The 17,440-nt window shown below is 46.1% G+C and overlaps 1 protein-coding gene across 14 annotated transcripts in view; it reads left to right on the plus strand.

Annotated features, from left to right (window-relative positions):
• The window catches only part of scn1laa (sodium channel, voltage-gated, type I-like, alpha), a 379,612-nt gene that overhangs the window by 347,790 nt on the left and 14,382 nt on the right, over window positions 1-17,440 (plus strand). For all 14 annotated transcript variants that reach the window (XM_038789700.1, XM_038789708.1, XM_038789701.1 and 11 more), the window contains one exon: window positions 13,456-13,593. In XM_038789700.1, coding sequence (XP_038645628.1) covers window positions 13,456-13,593 — 138 coding nt within the window. The remainder of the gene's footprint in view (window positions 1-13,455; window positions 13,594-17,440) is intronic.

Consider the following 17,440-nt stretch of genomic DNA (forward strand, 5'->3'; position numbering starts at 1 on the left):
CTTGCAACTGTACTGCCCATATGAGTAATGGTTGCTGGATACACAAAGTAGATCTGTCTGCCATCTTGTACTGTATATTTCAGTAAACCAAACCTACAAATAGTTTACAAACCCTGGTGTGCATTTGGTGAGTTTGTATAAAGAAGACATTGAAACACAACAGATAGTCTTTGGATTCTGTGTCAACATGATATTAAAATGTTGATGGGTGATGTATCATTTCTTCTGGAGGCAGCAGGTGTGGGGTTGATTCCTATAGCATTACCTGTGTCATGTGAATGGTAAAACAACATTTAGGTGCAAGTTTGCAGGCTGGATGAAGAGAGAATTAGAGACAGTGTACCCAGTCACTGGTCCTGCTTCTTCAGCATCTCTCTTCTGTTCAGTGGTCTGACAAAAGCAATTTCTTAAACAGAAAAGAGCGGGTGAGTTGGCACATCACATGATCCCTTCTCACCAAGTGACCAGTTACTCAAATGTGGTCATAGTGTAATAAGATGTGCATATTTTTAATTTTTGTCTTTATGTATGTATTCTGTCTGGTAACGTTTCAATGTGTACTTTTGGGAAAGCATTTTGGGGGTTATTCGGTAAGATCTTTTCTAACTATTTACCTTTTATCTTGTATTTTATCTTTTCTTTTCATTCTTTGAATTTTAAAAGTCATCACTGGAGTTCTGTGCTTTTGCTTTCAGTGGCTATGCCTCCTTGTTTTCCAATAAAACAAAAAACAGATTACAATCAGCTGAGACAGATTTCAAAGTGAGATCTGGCTTCATCTGCATTAACATCAGCTGCAGTCATAACAATAGCAAGTTCATTCCAGGTCCAATTTTGTCATCATTAGCTTATGTTTGACAAGTTATTTACTCATCCAGAGTCATTGCCCAAGCATCGCCTGATGCTTGTTTCCCATCCAGTTGAACACACAGGTGATTGTCTGGATGTTTTCTGAATGGGCCACACGCCTCCAAGGTGATTGTCTCTGATGGGTTTTGCTCGACAAGCTGAATGCATTTTAATGGCTTTGAAGTTTGTAATGTACAATGATGCAAATGTTCTGCAACCTTAGTTGTTCCTGCTCACGTAACTTTTTGAAGAAAAATGAACTTCACATCTAAATCTCAACCAGTGATTTTCGCCCAAGAAATATAAAAATGTTGATACAAGGCATGACTTTATAACACCATGAAATATCAAATTCATTGAAAATATATCACAGGACTCTATACAGTAACCTAAGCCAGGATGTCCCACCCTCGCTGTGGCTGGTTTTCCTGCAGCAGATGTGGCAAGGCATTGGCCACTGGCGAGATCTTTCAGTCCCACCAAAATCTACATGCCTTTGCATGGCTCTCCTGTCCTGCCCCTGGGAAACCCAGCACAGGGACTGGAAAATCCCACCAGTGGGAAGGGCCAGAAAGTCCTTCCCTTAGTGTTTATTTAGGGGCTGGTTTAGCACAGTGGGCCAAACAGCTGGCTTGTAATACACAACAAAGCCAGCAGCGTGGGTTCAATTCCCGTACCAGCCCTCCCCGAACAGGTGCCGTAATGTGGCAACTAGGGGCTTTTCACGGTAACTTCTATGAAGCCTACTTGTGACAATAAGCAATTATTATTTGACTTTAATGATGTTTGTACCTCTGCATTCTGATGCACATAAATGCTTACCTTTTTGGGTTCCAGTCAATAAGGGATACTGGTAGAGATATTTGACACATTTGTATGAAACCTGTTAAACCTGTTAATTTAATGGAAATGTTGACATAAAATTTCAGATGATACCGTTAAAATTTTGTAAAGTAGAATCAGATATCATAATTCCAGTGGCGTGCAGAGGTCTGGTGATGCCCGGGGCAAATCTTGATTATATGCCCCAAAGACTCAAGTATAAGGCCTAATATACTGAGAAATATTGTGAGAAAGGAAAACGTTTTGAATATATAAACACAGATGAAACATGAAATAAACGCTTTATTCGATTTTAATATAAATCAATCAAATTTATTAAGTTCTTTTCCCCAAATGATACCTCCTGTCACAAAACACCTGAACTACTTCACTTTTTACATCAGCTGTGAGAAATTCTTTTTCAATGCTTATTAAAGCCAGGTTGGTCAGTCGCTCCTGTGACATAGAAGACCTCAGATATGTTTTTATTAATTTCAGTTTTGAAAATGACCTTTCACAGCTTGCGACTGAAAATGCGATTGTAAGCAGTAATCTGTACGAAACACACAGCGTCGGAAAGACATCCCTCCCATACTGCAGTAAAGACTCCAGAGCATCTTTAGGATCAGGGGGAACTCTATTCCCTCCAGCTCGAAGGAGCATCACAAAATCAATAATTTTGTCATATAACTGAATTGCAACCACATCATTGTCATAATAATTTGCAAAGTCTGAACATTCCTTTTTTAATTTCTCTCTTTCTTGTTCATCTTCAATCACTCCTGAATTCAAGTTCAGAAGAAAAGAAAATCGGTCACTGAGTCTTTGAAGACGGACACTGCGGTCTTCAATTTCAGTTTTTAATCTGTTCACAATCTCTACCATTACTCTATTCATTTCTTCTTGTGCCGTCTTGCTGACTCTCCAGGCGTTATTCTTCTTCTCCTTGTTCGTGCAATTGGTATTCCCCAATTTTGACAATATTCATTGGCTAAATCTATTGCATTGTGGATAATTTCGTCATTCTTCAAATTCAAGATATGAATAAGTCCTCTCAGATCACAAGAAGCTTCATGGAACCCCATTTTCGGATCCTGCAAACGTTTTGAGACTTTATCCACTGATGATAAAACTGAGTACCAAAAATTTAATAAAGCTATAAACGGGAACTGTTGAATAGAGTTCAGTAGCGATCCTGCATCAGATTTAGTTTCCCTTGAAAATTCTCCTTCCAGCAGGTGTTGAAGGCTTGCAATAACGTTGTCACACTCTTCGTGGATTACTTGCACAGCATCATGGCTGGAACTCCATCTTGTGTCACACTGTCTTTTCACAGTCCAAGTGACAAATGATTTTAACACTTCCCAACGAGAAGTAGATGAAGAAAAAAAAGTAAAAAGTTTTTCTAGAATGCCATAAAATGTAACAACAACAGGTTGCACCTCACTTGCATGGACACAAGACAAATTGAGGCTGTGGTTCGCGCAGTTCACAAACACAGCTTTTGGGTTAACTTCAAGAATTTTTTGTTGAACACCTCCTCTCACTCCAGCCATAACTGCTGCGTTATCATATGCTTGACCACGACAGTCATTCATGGAAATTTTGTCTTCTTCCAATTTTTCCTGAATTTTATTTACCAGGCTGACTGCATCTTTCTTGTTGACTTGAAAAAATCCCAGAAATGTCTCCTTTATTTCTACTTTTCTGTTTTCATCAATATGAACGTAACGCAGAATTTCAGAAACCTGATCTTCATGGGCAATATCTGGAGTTGAATCCAGCATTATGCTAAAATATTTTGCATCCTTAATTTCGGAAATTATATTTTTCTTGACAGTTTCACCAAGAAGATTGATTATTTCGTTTTGAATTCTGTTGGACAAGTAGGTGACACTTTTTGGTTTCTCTTTCCCTCTCTGCATGTGTTTTGCTAAGATGTCATCATATTTGGCCAAAAGTCTGATTGTTGCTAGAAAGTTTCCTGTATTTTCACTGACTGTCTCCCCTGGCTCTGATAACCCAGATATTCCTTCTCCTCAATGTCCACGATAGGCCAGATTCTGTTTTGCCAGAAAGGATATAACGTCGACAATCCGTTCAGTTATAGCTTTCCATCTTTTCTTTTCAGCAGACATTTGCTGTTGAAGTTCAGCATCTATCGTAGTTGAATGATGGAGTCGAACTACAAGGTTCAGGTATTCCCTCATGTGAGCTCTATGAGAAGGGCTTTTCTCACGGTCAGGTATTGTTGGATTTAATTTTCTCCAAGTGGAGAAACCGTCTTCCTTTCCAAAGTTTGACACAGACGACAAATGCTCCTTTGAAAACAAAAAGCAAACAAAACAGTAGCATGCTTTCCGATATGGAGAGTATAACAACCATTTTCTCTCCACAATTTCTCCGTTTGTGGAAACTTTATCAAACCACTGTTTGGAAAATGATCTCCCATCCTTCTCAGCAAATGGACCACTTTTATTCTGATATCTTTCAGGGCCATGTTGTAATATTGTCATCTTCAAATGACCTGGAATCGGTTTCTTCAAACAGCCAAAATCGCTTCTTTGCAAAAATATGCAAATATCTTCTTTATTTTCTTCACATGGATCATCATCCTGACAACGAGACTGAGGAGAGAGAGTATTATGTTCTGACCGAGCTGAATCCGTATCAGAAAAATCCTTCTCTGCACCCACATCATCTTTTACTTCTCCAGGTTCCCCTACTTCTTCTTTACTTCTTTTTATCCATGCATCTAATGCCCCTCTTTGATGGGACTCTTCTTCGACTCTGGCCCTCTTTTTTTTCCTGTTCTGTGCTCCACTCGGTTGTACACGAAATACTCGTAACATTTCATTTTCTATCTCAAAAACCGTAAGACGCATGAGAAAATGGGAAGAAAATGGTAAACAATCGGTCAGTTGCAGACGGATAAACCATATTTCATTTCTTTGTTCCTTCGTATCAAATTATTTCACACTTATTCTCCACTGATAATTTTGTGCAATTTATATCATAGACTTGCAAATTAGTGGTATCTGTATTCAAATATTAGCATGTTAAGGAATAAATGTCTCCTAATCCGAGATTAAATGCCATAGCAGTCCTCTGATCATCCAGGCTTTACTCTTACTACATCCCACGTAAATATTTCATTAAATATCGCCAGAAAACCTATAAAAACCGTAGTTGCACCTGTTCTAGAGCTATTCACTGACCTGAGTAGGTAAAAGAACTAATCTAGATGCACAAAAAGCTGAAGAAAAGACGAGTTATGACTCGAGGAAACGCAGGAACGAACAGCCACGTCTGCTTGTTGCTTTTGATGGTTGCACCACGTACATCATCCGCATGCGTGTGGGGGGATGGGGAGAAGGACCATTTTCTCTAGACAGAAAGGGTACACCATGTTAAAGGAATAAAGGGCTAACAACTGCCTCTGCAATGTGGTGAGCCTCCAAAAATTGATTTATCACCGCTGAAATTTTAAAATTACTATCTTATTTCCTTCTCTGGGGCAGCACGGTGGCCTAGTGGTTAGCACAACCGCCTCACGGAACTGAGGTCCCAGGTTCGATCCCAGCTCTGGATCAATGTCCGTGTGGAGTTTGCACATTCTCCCCGTGTCTGCGTTGGTTTCGCCCCCACAACCCAAAAAATGTGCAGAGTAGGTGGATTGGCCACGCTAAATTGCCCCTTAATTGAAAAAAATAATTGGGTAATCTAAATTTTAGAAAAAAAAATTTTTTTTAAATAAAAATTTTTTTTTTTGCCTTCTCTGATTGGATGCCCCCATCCAATGGATGCCCGGGGCCAATGCACCGTCGCCCCCCCCCCCCCCCCCCCCCCCCCCCCTCTGCACGCCACTGCATAATTCCCTGCACATACAATTTGCATGACCAAAGTCATCATGTTCTTTGAGATTCCAGAGGTGAATGTCGGATTCAGGACTTGCTTACTATAGGAAATACTTCTCTCAAGAGTTTCCTGAAGAATGCTCTATCTAGTGTTTAGAGTTTGAGTAATACTCTAAAAATCACAGGGGTGGCACAGTGGTTAGCACCACTGCCTCACCGTGCCAGGGACCCGGGTTCATTTCTGGCCTCGAGTGTCTGTCTGTGTGGGGTTTGCACTTTCTTCCCATGTCTGTGTGGGTTTTTTCCGGGTACTCTAGTTTCCTACCACAGTCCAAAGATGTGGAGGTTAGGTGGATTGACCATGCTAAATTGCCCTTTTGTATCCAAAAGAGTAGGAGGGGCTGTGAATTGGGGTGAAGGGTGTGGGCCTAGGTGGAGTGCTATTTTCAAGGTGCAGACTCGATGGGCTGAGTGGCCTCCTTCCTCACTGTAGGGATTATATGATTCTGTGAAATCATGGTGCAGGGGAGTTATTTGTGAAGACTTGCTCTGTTCCACCAATACCCTCGCCAAAATCATTATGGGCCAGGGTTTAGAGAACCCCAAAGTGTATCATGGAGTTCACCTGACCCACAATGTTTAATAGATTGTGGTATGGGGAGCACACGGCCCACTCTACAGGTGTGGTACAGCAGAAATGGAAAGTAATTTTTAAAGCAAAACGATGTTTATTCTATGAACTCAAGTTAACCTTTTTAAAACATACAGTGAACATCTTAGCAACCATTAATTCAAATCCAACCCCCAAAGACTACAACACTAAGTAAACCTTTAAGCTTTCCTTTTTAACATCCATACGACTTAAAAACAAAACCTTTATCAGAAGCACATCAGGTTAAAGTCACTACTGAAAACATTTATAATTCTGAATTCACCAAATGATCAAGTGATAGTCTTTTAATGGCAGAGAGAACAGCAGTACACCTGCTTGGTCTGGCTTCAGCTCCAACCCTGAAAACGAAACTAAAACACACCCTGCAACCTTCTCAAAAGCGAAAGTAAAATGCTGACAGACAGCCCAGCTCCACCCACTCTCTGACATCACTGCAGTAGTCAACCCATTTCTTAAAGGTACTCTCACTACAGGGGCGGCATTCTCCCCTACGCGGCGTGACGGAGGGTCTCGGAGTAGGGGAGTGGCGCCAACCACTCAGGGGTCGCGCCACCCCAAAGGTGGGGAATTCTCCCCACCTTTGGGGGCCAGCCCCGCGCAGGAGCGGTTGCCACCTGAAGACCAGCGCAAAAAACCGGCGCCCCCAGCAGCGGGGCTAGCCGAAAGGCTTTCGCCGGTCCGCGCATGCGCCGGCAGTGACGTCACTGCCGGCGCATGCGCGATGTGGGGTTCCCGGACTCTGAGGGGGGGCCCCGATTGCAGGCCAGGCCTCCGTGGGAGCACCCCCCGGGGTTCGATCGCCCCCCGCGCCCCCAGGACCCCGGGGACCTGCTCGCGCCGATGAGCCCGCCGTTCCAGAGGTGGTTTAAACCTCGGCGGCGGGAGAGGCCTCCCAGCGGCGGGACTTCGGCCCATCCGGGCCGGAGAATCGCCGCAGGGGCCTCTCCGATCGGAGTGGCGAGATTCCTGCCCCCGCCACTTCCCAGGTGGCGGAGAATCTCTGCCACGACGGGGGCGGGAGTTTAGGTGCCCCCAGGCGTTAGGGTCGGAGAATTTCGCCCCAGATGTCTATATACACACCCATTTCTTAAAGGTACTCGCACATGACAAAATGTACAAAACGGGCCATCATTGTGCATCCATTCAGCTAAATCAATGCTGAGGTGAATTTCCTATATTTACGCCAGTTTTGCTGCTGCCACCTGACTGAAAGATATTGGCACAGACCATAATGGCATGTCATTTAAAAGAAGCAGAGTGCGAAATAAACTGGTTTACGTCTGTTTTCAGGTCCAAATTAGTCAGTGTACTTACGGGGGTGGGGAGTTGTGATAGCAACAGAGTGGGTGTAAATGGTACTTGTTTGCAGCAGTCTTTAGTAGTTTTGTGGATATGTTAAAACAAAGCAACTTACTTTTATATCGACGACCTCCAGCATTCATGTGTGAATGGCAGAACTTTGTTCCATTCACCCATTCTAAGAAACTTCAGAGTTATGAACACAGCCCAGTCCATCACACAAACCTGCCTCCCTTCCACTGACTCTATCTACACCTCCCGCTGCCTGGGGAAAGCAAGCAGCATAATCAATGAGCCCACCCACCCATAAGACCATAAGACAAAGAATCAGAATTAGGCCACTTGGCTCATCGTGTCTGCTCCGCCATTCAATCATAACTGATATTTTTCTCATCCCCATTCTGCAACCTTCTCCCCATAACCCCTGATCCCCTTCTTCATCAAAAACCTATCTCTGTCTTAAAGACACTCAGTGATTTGGCCTCCACAGCCTTCTGTGGAAAAGAGTTCCACAGATTCACCACCCTCTGGCTGAAGAAATTCCTCCTCATCTCTGTTTTAAAGGATCGTCCCTTTAGTCTGAGATTGTGTCATCTGCTTCTAGTTTTTCCTACAAGTGGAAACGTCCTTTCCACGTCCACTCTATCCAGACCTCGCAGTATCCTGTAAGTTTCAATAAGATCCACCCTCATCCTTCTAAACTCCAACGAATACAGACCCAGAGTCCTCAACCGTTCCTCATACGACAAGCTCTTCATTCCAGGAATCATTCTTGTGAACCTCTTGGGATCCTTTCCAAGGCCAGAACATCCTTACTTAGATACGGTGCCCAAAACTGCTCTCAATACTCCTAATGGGGTCTGACCAGAGCCTTACACAGCCTCAGAAGTACATCCCTGGTCTTGTACTCTAGCCCTCATGACATTAATGCTAACATTACATTTGCCTTCCTAACTGCCGACTGAACCTGCACGTTAACCTTAAGAGAATCGTGAACAAGGACTCCCAAGTCCCTTTGTGCTTCTGATTTCCTAAGTATCTTCCTATTTGGAAAATAGTCTATGCCTCCATTTCTCCTTCCAAAGTGCATAACCTCACACTTTTCCACATTGTATTCCATCTGCCACTTCTTTGCCCACTCTCCTAGCCTGTCCAAGTCCTTCTGCAGCCCCCTTGCTTCCTCAATACTACCTGCCCCTCTACAGATCTTTGTAAGATCTGCAAACCTAGAAACAGTGCCTTCAGTTCCTTCCTCCAGTTTATTAACACCAGGTTAAAGTCCAACAGGTTTGATTCAAACACAAGCTTTCGGAGCGCAGCTCCTTCCTCAGGTGAATCACCTGAGGAAGGAGCTGCGCTCCGAAAGCTCGTGTTTGAATCAAACCTGTTGGGCTTTAACCTGGTGTTGTAAGACTTCTTACTGTGCTCACCCCAGTCCAACGCCGGCATCTCCACATCATAGTTTATTAATGTATATTGTGAAAAGTTGTAGTCCCAGTACCGACCACTGAGATACACCACTCGTCACAGGCTGCCATACTGAAAAAGACACCTTTATCCCCACTCTCTGCCTTCTGCCAGTCAACCAATCCTCTATCCATGCCAGGTTCTTACCCTTAACACCATAGGCTCTTAACTTATTTAACAGTCTCCTATGCGGCACTTTGTCAAAGGCCTTCTGGAAATCTAAATAAATCACGTCCACTGGTTCTCCTTTGTCTAACTTCCTTGTTACTTCCTCAAAGTACTCTTAACAGTTTTGTCAGACATGAAATCCCCTTGACGAAACCGTACTGACTCAGTCCTATTTTATCATGCACTTCCAAGTACTCCGCGATCTCATCTTTAATAATGGACTCTAAAATGTTACCAATGACCAAAGTCAGGCTAACCGGTATACTGTATCATTTCCTGTCTTCTGCCTCCCTAATGATCCTTCCTTCCGCTGATCACATGTCCATTCTCCTGCAGGATCTCCATCTGATGATGCTGGTGAGCACTACAAGCTACAGATGCACATCAGGCAGAGACAGGAAAGTCCTGGGAGACAGCACATGGATGCCTGCTGGATCCCAGGACCTAGCTGACCCCCAGTCAGATGCTGAGCATCTGGACCAGTCTATCCTGAAGCTGATGCAGTCAATAGGGTGCAGCCATAAGATTTAAAGTGGGATGTCAGCAACACTCCAGCGGGTCCATAGCCGTTTGATAAGTCCCAAAGGCTAATTCGGGCACTTAAATATGCTCCACACACTTCACGGTGCAAATTACTGTCCAGCCGGCTGATTCACCGGGACCTCACCTGGCAGCTCCCCGCTAACATCTGGGAGCAGCACTTAAACTGATCCCGCAAAGCAAACCTCAAACAGCATGCAGCCATGCCACCGTGCAGACCAGCTCAACGATTCAGGGATGCCGATCTGGACAGACTGATGGACGCAGTCGAGTCCGGGCATGTTATGGGATACCCTGTTCTCCCAAGGGGCTTGGAAGGTTAGCCACAGGGCAGCCAGTGCCGTCTAGGAGGCAGTGACAGCAACCATCAGCTCAAGGAATGTCACCAGGAGCGCCACCCAGTGCCACAACAAGCTCAACAACCTCCACTGGGCCACATGGGTGAGTTGGCAGCAACCTTCTGGCACCGGTCCCATTTGCTATGCCCGGAGGACCCCCCTCCCACATACGACTCTGTGCCTGGCGCTGCCCACCCTACTTAGCACAATACAGCACCCACTGACATCCACCTGCACACCCCACCCATGCCCAGCAGTGGTGCACTCACTTGTCCTCCGCCATGCCTCCCATCCGCTGTGAAGTACATGTGTGGCTCATGATGCCCCCTCTGTGTCTCCACAGGAGAAGTTGGCACACAATAGATGGGAGAAGGGCCCAGACTGGTGGCTGAGTACCGGACCTCAAGGGTCCTCACCCCCTACAAGGACAGGTCGGTCAACGGGCGCAGGAGATTGTGCTGGAAATACGTGGCACCGAGACCAACACTACTAAGGTGGCGATCACAGTGGAGAGCCTGGAGCACGACATCAGCAGCATTAGTGGTGGTGGTCAAGGCATACCTCAGTCAGTGACCGCAGTGACTGTGTGCCTCAGCAGCATGTCTGAGTCACTGGGGGATATGTCCCTGATGCATGTGGGCTCTACCGAGGCAGTAGGGAGCATGTCCCAGTCTCAGGAGGGTATTGTCGGGGCGCTGCGGAGTATGCCCAGTTGCTGGGAGGGGCGTGTCCCAATCTCAGGTGGACCTTGCCGGGGCACTGCAAAGCATATCCCAGTCTCAGGTGGGCATTGCTGAGGCGCTCCAGCATGTCCCAGTAGCTGAGGGCTGTGTCCCAGATGCATATTGAGGAGGCCTGCAGAGCATGGCCCACTCAGAGGTGCATCACTGATGTCATCAACTCCATGGTGCAGACAATGGGGAGCTGCCAGAGTCAGATGAAGTATGGGCATCTGGAGCTCAACCCATCTTCCCTTCCGCCCTGAGGTGATCCCCAGGACCCATTTGCTGGGTCCTCGCAACATCGAGGGCCGAAGGGCCCGTACTGCGCTGTAGTGTTCTATGTTCTATGACCCCCCACGTGCTGCGGAGTGCTGGAGGCCGACCTGGAGCCTCCCTACGGGGTGATGACGACAGTCACCAGCTCTCCCGAGTCTACTCCCCTGACAACGGTGTGTCACGATGTCAGACCCTCCAGGAGGTGTACTGCTGTGTCCACATGGGCCTAGTTAGAACATAGAAAAATACAGCACAGAACAAGCCCTTTGGCCCACAATGTTGTGCCGAACTTTTGTCCTAGATTAAGAACTAATTAATCTACACCCCATCATTCTACCGTAATCCATGTACCTATGCAGTAGCCGCTTGAAGGTCCCTAATGTTTCCGACTCAACTACTTCCACAGGCAGTGCATTCCCATGCCCCCACTACTCTCTGGGTAAAGAACCTACCTCTGACATCCCCCCTATATCTTCCACCATTCACCTTAAATTTATGTCCCCTTGTAATGGTTTGTTCCACCCGGGGAAAAAGTCTCTGAATGTCTACTCTATCTATTCCCCTGATAGTTATGTTGGGTCTCCTCTTCAGTCTCCGACCTCCGTATTGGCATCATTAGCCAGGTCCTAAGTGGATACCCCTTAACTCCCAAGAGCTATCCGGTCATTCTGGGGTGTCCGTCGAAGATGGCAGTGTTCTCCAACTGCCCCTGGAGGTAGCTGTCGTGCACACTCTTTGGGAAGCATGCACACAGGTGCATGATCCTGAGATGGTGGTCGCACACAAGTTGGAAATTCAGTGAGTGGAACCCCTTCCTGTTGATGAAGAGCACTCCCAGATCACCCGGTGCGTGCAAGGCGACATGCATGCCATCTATTACCCCCTAGACCTGGGGCATCCCAGTGATGGCGGAGAATCCATCTACCTGGGCATCTTGATGAGCTTGGTCCAGGTCAAAGTTTATATAGTTAACTGCCGGACGAACAGGATGTTCATGACTTCACGGATGCACTTGTGGGCCGTTAGTTGGGAAATGCTGCACAAATCTGCCGCTCAAGCCCTGGAATGATCCTGAGGTGTAAAAGTTCAGGACTGCAGTTACCTTGATGGTCAGTTCAGGGCTGCGGTGACCTTAACGGGCGCTGAGCAATCGTATCCTCCTCCACATGGACGGCACAGGGGCCCCACCATCCCCTTGTTGAGGCGGAGCTTACTGCGATACATGCTGTCCGTCATAGAACATAGAGAAATACCGCACAGAACAGGCCCTTCGGCCCACAATGTTGTGCCGAACATCCCCCACCCTCACATCTTCTGATGTCCACACGCACCACCAACTACAGCAGTGGCCCCTTGGCACCCAGACCCTGTACCCCAGACATCCACTGGAAACGTGACCCGGACCGGATGCTGGTTCCCTCCCCAGTTCACACATCCGCAACCTTGGTCGCAGGGATATCCCTAGTGCTGAAGCTCAGCTCTTGGGTGTTTTAATGTTGACTGCTGCCCCTGTGCTGTTAATGCCTTTGGAGTTCAGAACAAGTCTCCAGGCCTCACCGCCTGATTGGGATGCTGGGCAGTAAAAAACGCCTGCGTTATGGCTTTATACCCATGGGGATCAACTTGGGAGCTCTGAGGCGCTCACATTACTAGAATTGTCAATTCCCCATGAGCCTTCAGCTGTGCGGCTAGTGGCCACCATGGTTAGTGGGAGTTACAGTGACCTACACCATAGGTGGTGAAGAAGGCATTCAGCATGCAAGGTTTTATTGGTCAGAATATTAAATACAGTTGGAACATCTTGTTGAACTTGTACAAGACATTGATAAGACCACACATTAAATACTGTGGAGACAATGGGTAATTGATCTGGAAATTGAATTGGACCATAATGTCCAAAGTACTGTGAAAAGAAAACTTGTGGTACAAGTCTGGAGAGTGACAAATGTGGTTCCCTTCTTCAAAGCAGCATTGTTGGTAAGTTACTGAAGACATCAATTTACCAATCAGGACTATCATAACCAGCATGGATTTCCAAAAGGCAGGTTGGACTGGACCACCATACAGAATTATTTTAAGAAATAAGAGAAAGGATAGATAAATAGGTGGATATAGTTTAAGTTTTTCATAAAAAGTACATTTTATTAAGTTCCACACTTAAGGCTCTTACGGAAAAGCTAACAGCAAATTGAATTAAGAAGAATGTGTCCACCTGGATAGAGTGGTTGTCCTAAAACCAGATGTTTCCTGTTATTCAAATGAAATTTGTACTGTGATTCTATGCTTCTAAGGGTTCTGAATTTATCTGGTGTAGACAATTTGCCACCTGAATGTTATGTGTGCTGATTAAAAACATGAATGTCAAATTAATACAGAACAAAATGTATACAGTAATTATTCTCTGCATTTTATAGTTCTTTGCCCTGAATTATGTCTTTCTTTAGGTGAAGGAACAACCTGACTATGAATGCAATCTGTACATGTATTTTTACTTCGTTATTTTCATCATCTTTGGATCGTTCTTCACCTTAAATTTGTTTATTGGTGTGATTATCGACAACTTCAATCAACAAAAGAAAAAGATAAGTATTTTGCCCTATGATAAAATTAATATAACAAATATGGTCATAGAGTAGTGTACTGACTGCCTTAATTCTTGTAAAATGCCAGTAGAATTACAGTTTTGTGCAGATTTCCCTCGAGGTCAGATCTGCTGTTTTTCCTTGGACAAAAACACTATAGCAAGTATTTTACTCGGGGGAAAAAAACTATCATTACGCCATGGACAGGATTTTTCTCCAGACTTGGAGGAAGACTTGCAGTTCTGGGGAACAATCACTGATCAATGATTTTCCCCAAATTGGCCACTAAGAACGATAGGGCAGGCTTGCCCTCCAATTAAGGTAGGCGGATGGGCTCTTGAAGCTGGGAGAAGCCCTTCAGCTTGAAAACAAGTGCCCCATTGCAACTTTCTGGTCCTGAGGGGGCAGTGGGTCTAAATTGAGTTAGCCACCAGATATGAACGGAGAGAGAGGGAACATTATGTCCAGGGATGACATTGAATGAACAAAGTTTTTTGTAAAGCTGAGTGGTGCCAAGAGAAGCATTTTGGCCCCTCTTCAGCCCATCCAAGAAATAATTGAAAGTTTCCTGGTCTGTTTCGTGCTTGGTACAAATGGGAAGAGTAGCCACTTGTAACCTGTATCCAACAGTTGATGTAGGATGTGATTTGCATATTTAAGTAACCTAATGTCTATTTGACATGAATAGGTTGCTTGGTCATTTGCACACCAGCTGAAAATTGGATTAGGTAGAGTTTGGGCAGATATAGAATGATTGAGCGCCTCCCCCCCCCCCCCCCCCCCCCCCCCCCGCCAATACCTAATTCGTAATCGCTGAGGCTGAGATTGCCACCATAAATCTATAGCTCTGTTATCTCTGTTCCATCATTTGTGATATATTTTGTTTTAGGATTCTTCATTCTATCTTATTCACTTCTGTTTTATTTTCCTGTTTCTGTGTTCCCTGGGCTGGATTCTCCGCAGCCCTGCGCCAAAATCACGTTTGGCGCGGAGGCGGAGAATAAACTTTCAAGCCGAAATCGGGCTTGGCGCCAGTCTGGTGATTCTCCGGGACCCAAGAATCGGCATGATCGCGGAGTTCTGCGCATGGCTGGGGGGCCATTGCCAGAGCCCCGCCCAACGATCATCCACTCCCGGCCAGGTGTATTCCCGACAGTGTGGTTCTAACCACCTATCGCCGTAAGGGAACCTCACTGGGCGGCTGCGGACTCAGTCCGACCACCCTGGTGGTGGGGTGGGTGGGGGGGGGGGCCCTAATGGGCGACCAGGGGAGAGATCGGGCCGGTCAGATGCAAGGGCGCGCAGCCGATTGGGGGAGCCTCCACAGTCCAAGTCTGCCATGGTGCTCGGCGCAACCGCTGGAGGCCTCTGCCGTACGCATGCGTGGACTCGAAATCGGAAGTGCGGGGGCCCGTATCTGCAGCTAAAGCTGTGTGAATTACTCCAGGTCCTTGCCAGCCCTGTAAAGGTGAGTGAATTCGCTTTTTTTTGGAGCAGACGCCGGAGTGAAACGGCAGCGTTTTTACGCCGGCATAGGGACATGGTCCCATTTTGGGAGAATCCAGCCCATGTTCCTGATTCCTTCACTGTGCATCTGATTCTGTCTTGCATTTTCTTCATGTGACTCTGGCTCTTGACTTTTGGGCCCAATTCTATTTAGATAATTTTGTTACAGACAGAAGGAGAGTTATTTTAAACAGTCCCTGACTTCTCCTCTCACTAACCATCCATAAACAGCAAAGTGTTTTTCGTTTTACTGATTTTCTCCTGTATAAGTGGTGGCATATTTTCCCCAAACCATGGACGGGATTTTGGCTGACAGCGATATCATAATCGGCTATCGGGTGTAGAATCCCTTCCAACGCCAGATGCTCCGCCCCCGTTGGGCCGAGTTTCCGACCGCGAAGTTGACGTGTGGTCTGAGCGGTCGGCAACCACCGCGGTCTGTGTCCTGCGGCACCAGAATCGGCCAGGAGTCGTGCTGCTGGCCGGGGGGGGGGGGGGGGGGGGGGGCAAGGGATTGTCCTGTGGGGCCGTATTTGGCAGGGAGGTCCGTGCGCAGCTGGTGCCATGTTGTACGGCGCGGCCGCTGCAGGTCGTCGCCGTGCGCTTGTGCATCCATTCTCTGGCCATTTTGGAGCGGGAGCCGGGAATTTTACCCGGCGCCGCTGTGTGCCCCTCACCGGTCCTGGAATTGGTGATGGTTTGGTGCCGATCCTGGTGAAATAAAACGCCACAGTTCCTACGCCAGCATCGACACTTAGCCGCTGAATCGGAAAATCCAGCCCTTAAATTTGGAATGTTTCAACCCTCCATGAATAATTTACATGGAAACATACATAGAAAATAGAAGGAGGACGAGGCCATTTGGCCCTTCAAGCCTGCTCCGCCATTCATTATGATCACGGCTGATCATCGAGTTCAATACCCTGATCCCTTTAGCCCCAAGAGCTATATCTAATTCCTTCTTGAAATTACACAATGCTTTCCCCTCAGCTACATTTTGTGGTAGTAAATTCCACAGATTCACCACTCTCTGGCTGAAGAAATTCTCCTCTCCTCAGTCCTAAAAGGTTTACCTCGTATCTATGACCCCTGGTTCTGGACTCCCCCACCATCGGTAACATTCTTTCCAAATCTACCCTGCCTAATCCTGTTAGAAATTCATAAGTTTCTGTGAGATTCCCTCGAACTCTTCCAAACTCCAATGAATATTATCCTAAGGGACTTAATCTCTCCTCATATGACAGCCCACCTCCCAGGAATCAGCCTGGTAAACCTTCTCTGCACTCCCTCCGAGAACATCCTTCCTCAGAATAGGACACCAAAACTGCACGCAATATTCCAGGTGTGGTTCCACCTGTGCCCTATACCATTATAGCAAAACAGCCGAGTACAGGAGCAGGGATTTGTTGTTGCTATTATACAGAGCTTTGGTGAGGCCACACCTAGAATATTGTGTGCAGTTTTGGTCTCCTTTTCTGAGGAAGGATGTTCTTGCTCTCAAGGGAGTGCAGCAAAGGCTTACCAGACTGATTCCAGGGATGGCGGGATTATCATATGAAGAGAGATTGACTAGGTTAGGATTGTTCTCGCATGAGTTCAGAAGAATGAGGGGGGATCTCAGAGTGACTTATAAAATTCTAATGGGACTAGACAGGGTAGATGCAGGGAAGACGTCCCCGATGGTGGGTGTGTCCAGAACCAGGGGTCACAGTCTGAGGATTCAGGGGAAAACATTCGGACAGAGATGAGGAGACATTTTTCACCCAAAGAGTGGTGAGCTTGTGGAATTCACTACCACAGGAAGTAGTTGATGCTAAAACATTGAATGTATTCAAGAGGCAGCTAGATATGACACTTGAGGTGAATGGAATCAAAGGCTATGTGGAGAAAGCAGGATTAGGCTATTGAGTTCGATGATCAGCCATGATCGTGATAAATGGCAGAGCAGGCACGAAGGGCCAAAAGGCCTCCTCCTGCTCCTATCTTCTATGTATCTATATATCCCTATTCCTACACTCAAATCCTCTCGCTATGAAGGCCAACATACCATTTGCCTTTTTTACTGCCTGCCGTACCTGCGCGCTTACTTTCAGCAGCTGATGCACAAGGACACCAAGGTCTCGCTGAGTATCCACCTCTCTCTACACCCAATGAAATAATAATCTGCCCTCCTATTTTTGCTATCAATGTGGATAACCTCACATTTACCCATGTTATACTGCATGTTATATTTGCATAGCAACTCAAGGTAAGATAACATAAAATGATTGGTTTATCTGTACGTTCTCCTAGTGTCTACGTGGATTTCTTCTAGGTGCTCCAGTTTCCTCCCACAGTCCAA

Source organism: Scyliorhinus canicula, chromosome 2 (genome assembly GCF_902713615.1).
Source record: "Scyliorhinus canicula chromosome 2, sScyCan1.1, whole genome shotgun sequence".
Lineage (NCBI taxonomy): Eukaryota > Metazoa > Chordata > Chondrichthyes > Carcharhiniformes > Scyliorhinidae > Scyliorhinus > Scyliorhinus canicula.